The 1,909-nt window shown below is 35.8% G+C and overlaps 1 protein-coding gene across 1 annotated transcript in view; it reads left to right on the plus strand.

Moving 5' to 3' along the window:
• Positions 1-1,909, plus strand: part of LOC108968111 — a gene marked incomplete at its 5' end in the record, with an annotated part of 20,396 nt that overhangs the window by 16,584 nt on the left and 1,903 nt on the right. The window contains 1 exon segment of the mRNA XM_018931896.1: positions 1,760-1,909. Within this exon segment, the coding sequence (XP_018787441.1) occupies positions 1,760-1,909 (150 nt within the window).

Raw genomic sequence — 1,909 nt, forward strand, 5'->3', positions numbered from 1 at the left:
GTAGCTCTCATCATCCATTATGCAGCATTCGAATTTCTTAACAAAAACTTTCATCTGTACCCTGTACATCTTCAGGCCCTTCTTCGTCCTGCGTACGAAAGATTATGAGTAGCCAGCCTTCCTCGCCAAATTCTTGCTTGAAATGCTTGGATCTTTTTTGAGAATGGTTACAACCTTCTTCACTTTCTCACTATGTGACCCCTTCTTTTAACAGAACATTTCGTCCTGTCAAYACGCACATCTTCTTTAAAGCGTTTAATAATGCGATAAATGTTTCTTGGGTTAACCTCTACCTCTTTGGCAATTTGCGGTTTCTTTTGAAAAATTTTAATAATTTTTTCGAGCAAAAAAATTAAAAAATTATTGGGGGCATTATTTGAATCGCGGCTATTGCTTTATCAGGTTAACGACCCGAAGTATTATGCTTTAGTGGTTGAGGAATTATAMTTGAACAACATGAAAAAGTGCTCAGAACCTCATTGAACACTTGAAAGCTTATGTGGAGACGAAGTGACGAAAGGGCAACATTAACAACAGAAATGAGATTATGGCTACCTCTTGGAAATATGGACTCAAATTTACACTAAATTTGGTGGTTCTATGAATAAAATACTCCCAACCAAGATATAGGACAAAAGCATACACCGTTCCCATGACTGTCGGGAGTATGTAAACAGAACGAACCCGGAAATTTATCCGGATAAGGACTGTCAAATCGACAACATGATTCGAAGTTATTTCAGGAATGTTTTCAAACGCTACAACAACAACAAAAACAATGGCATACATACAATGTCAATTTATACATATTGTAGGTGTTTTTTTTTTTTTTTTTTTGGTTTTCAAAAATGGAGTTAGTTTCGATAAAGCTGCATTTTTAAAAATAAATTTTAAATATATGTGGGATGGCATCCCTGGCAGAAGGGGAAAATAAGAATAGGGACAGTACGGAAAGGACAGCGTAGGTTGCTCTGATCGCGATGAGCTAAAGCAGAGGAGTTCGAGTTCGGTCACCAAACAGAACAGACGTGCGCGGCGAGCAAGCGAGAGTTAGGGAAGTCGGTCATCAAACAGAACAGACGTGCGCAGCAAGTAAATGAAAAGGTTGAGAACTAAAAAGTGAATAACGCAAGAAGAATTGTTTGTGAAAGTGAAACCTACTTATATTTTATAATTGACTATATTTTATAAATGAAGTGTACTTAATTGTTATAATTAAAGAAGTGGATTAACAAACTTGTGTACTTATTTYGAAATTGGTGAATGCAGTAGGGTACGAGCCCCACATATATTATAATATAAAACCTAATAAAACAGCTTTTTTCAAATTTTTAACGCAACTCAAATGCTCGATTAAAGCTCTGGAGATAATTCATTTCAAAGTCAAGTTGTTATTGGTCTTCGAAAATGGAGTTATTTTGAGTTTTAAAATTTTTTGCGAAAATTTAAATTTTTAAAATATATTTTAATTACCTTATGAAAAATAGAAAACGACATTTTTATTATTTTTTGGATACAATTCAAAAGCTTTAATAGTTTTGGAGATAAGTCACTTCAAAGTCAAACCAACTCGCTTTATAAGTTTTTTTTTGTTTTGCCAAATTTATGCATATATAGTATATATATACATTCTATAGGAATTGTTTTATTACCGTACATTTACTTTTCAGACTGACTGTGCAGTGTTACTTGTGTTATCATGTGACTACTGCATACTTTTAGGCACTTAAAATAAACAAAAATATTTTCTACTCCACAGAATGTCACAAAGACGCGCACGATACGCTTCTGCTGCGCGGGTTATGAAGGCAACATCTCGATCAACGACACAGTTTGCAAGCCGGTCTGCCGCGGCGGTTGTGGACGCGGCTACTGCCAGACGCCGGATGTGTGCAGCTGTGAGCCGGGC

The sequence above is a fragment of the Bactrocera latifrons genome, unplaced genomic scaffold (genome assembly GCF_001853355.1).
Source record: "Bactrocera latifrons isolate USDA-ARS-PBARC rearing strain unplaced genomic scaffold, ASM185335v1 scaffold_203, whole genome shotgun sequence".
NCBI classification, from domain to species: domain Eukaryota; kingdom Metazoa; phylum Arthropoda; class Insecta; order Diptera; family Tephritidae; genus Bactrocera; species Bactrocera latifrons.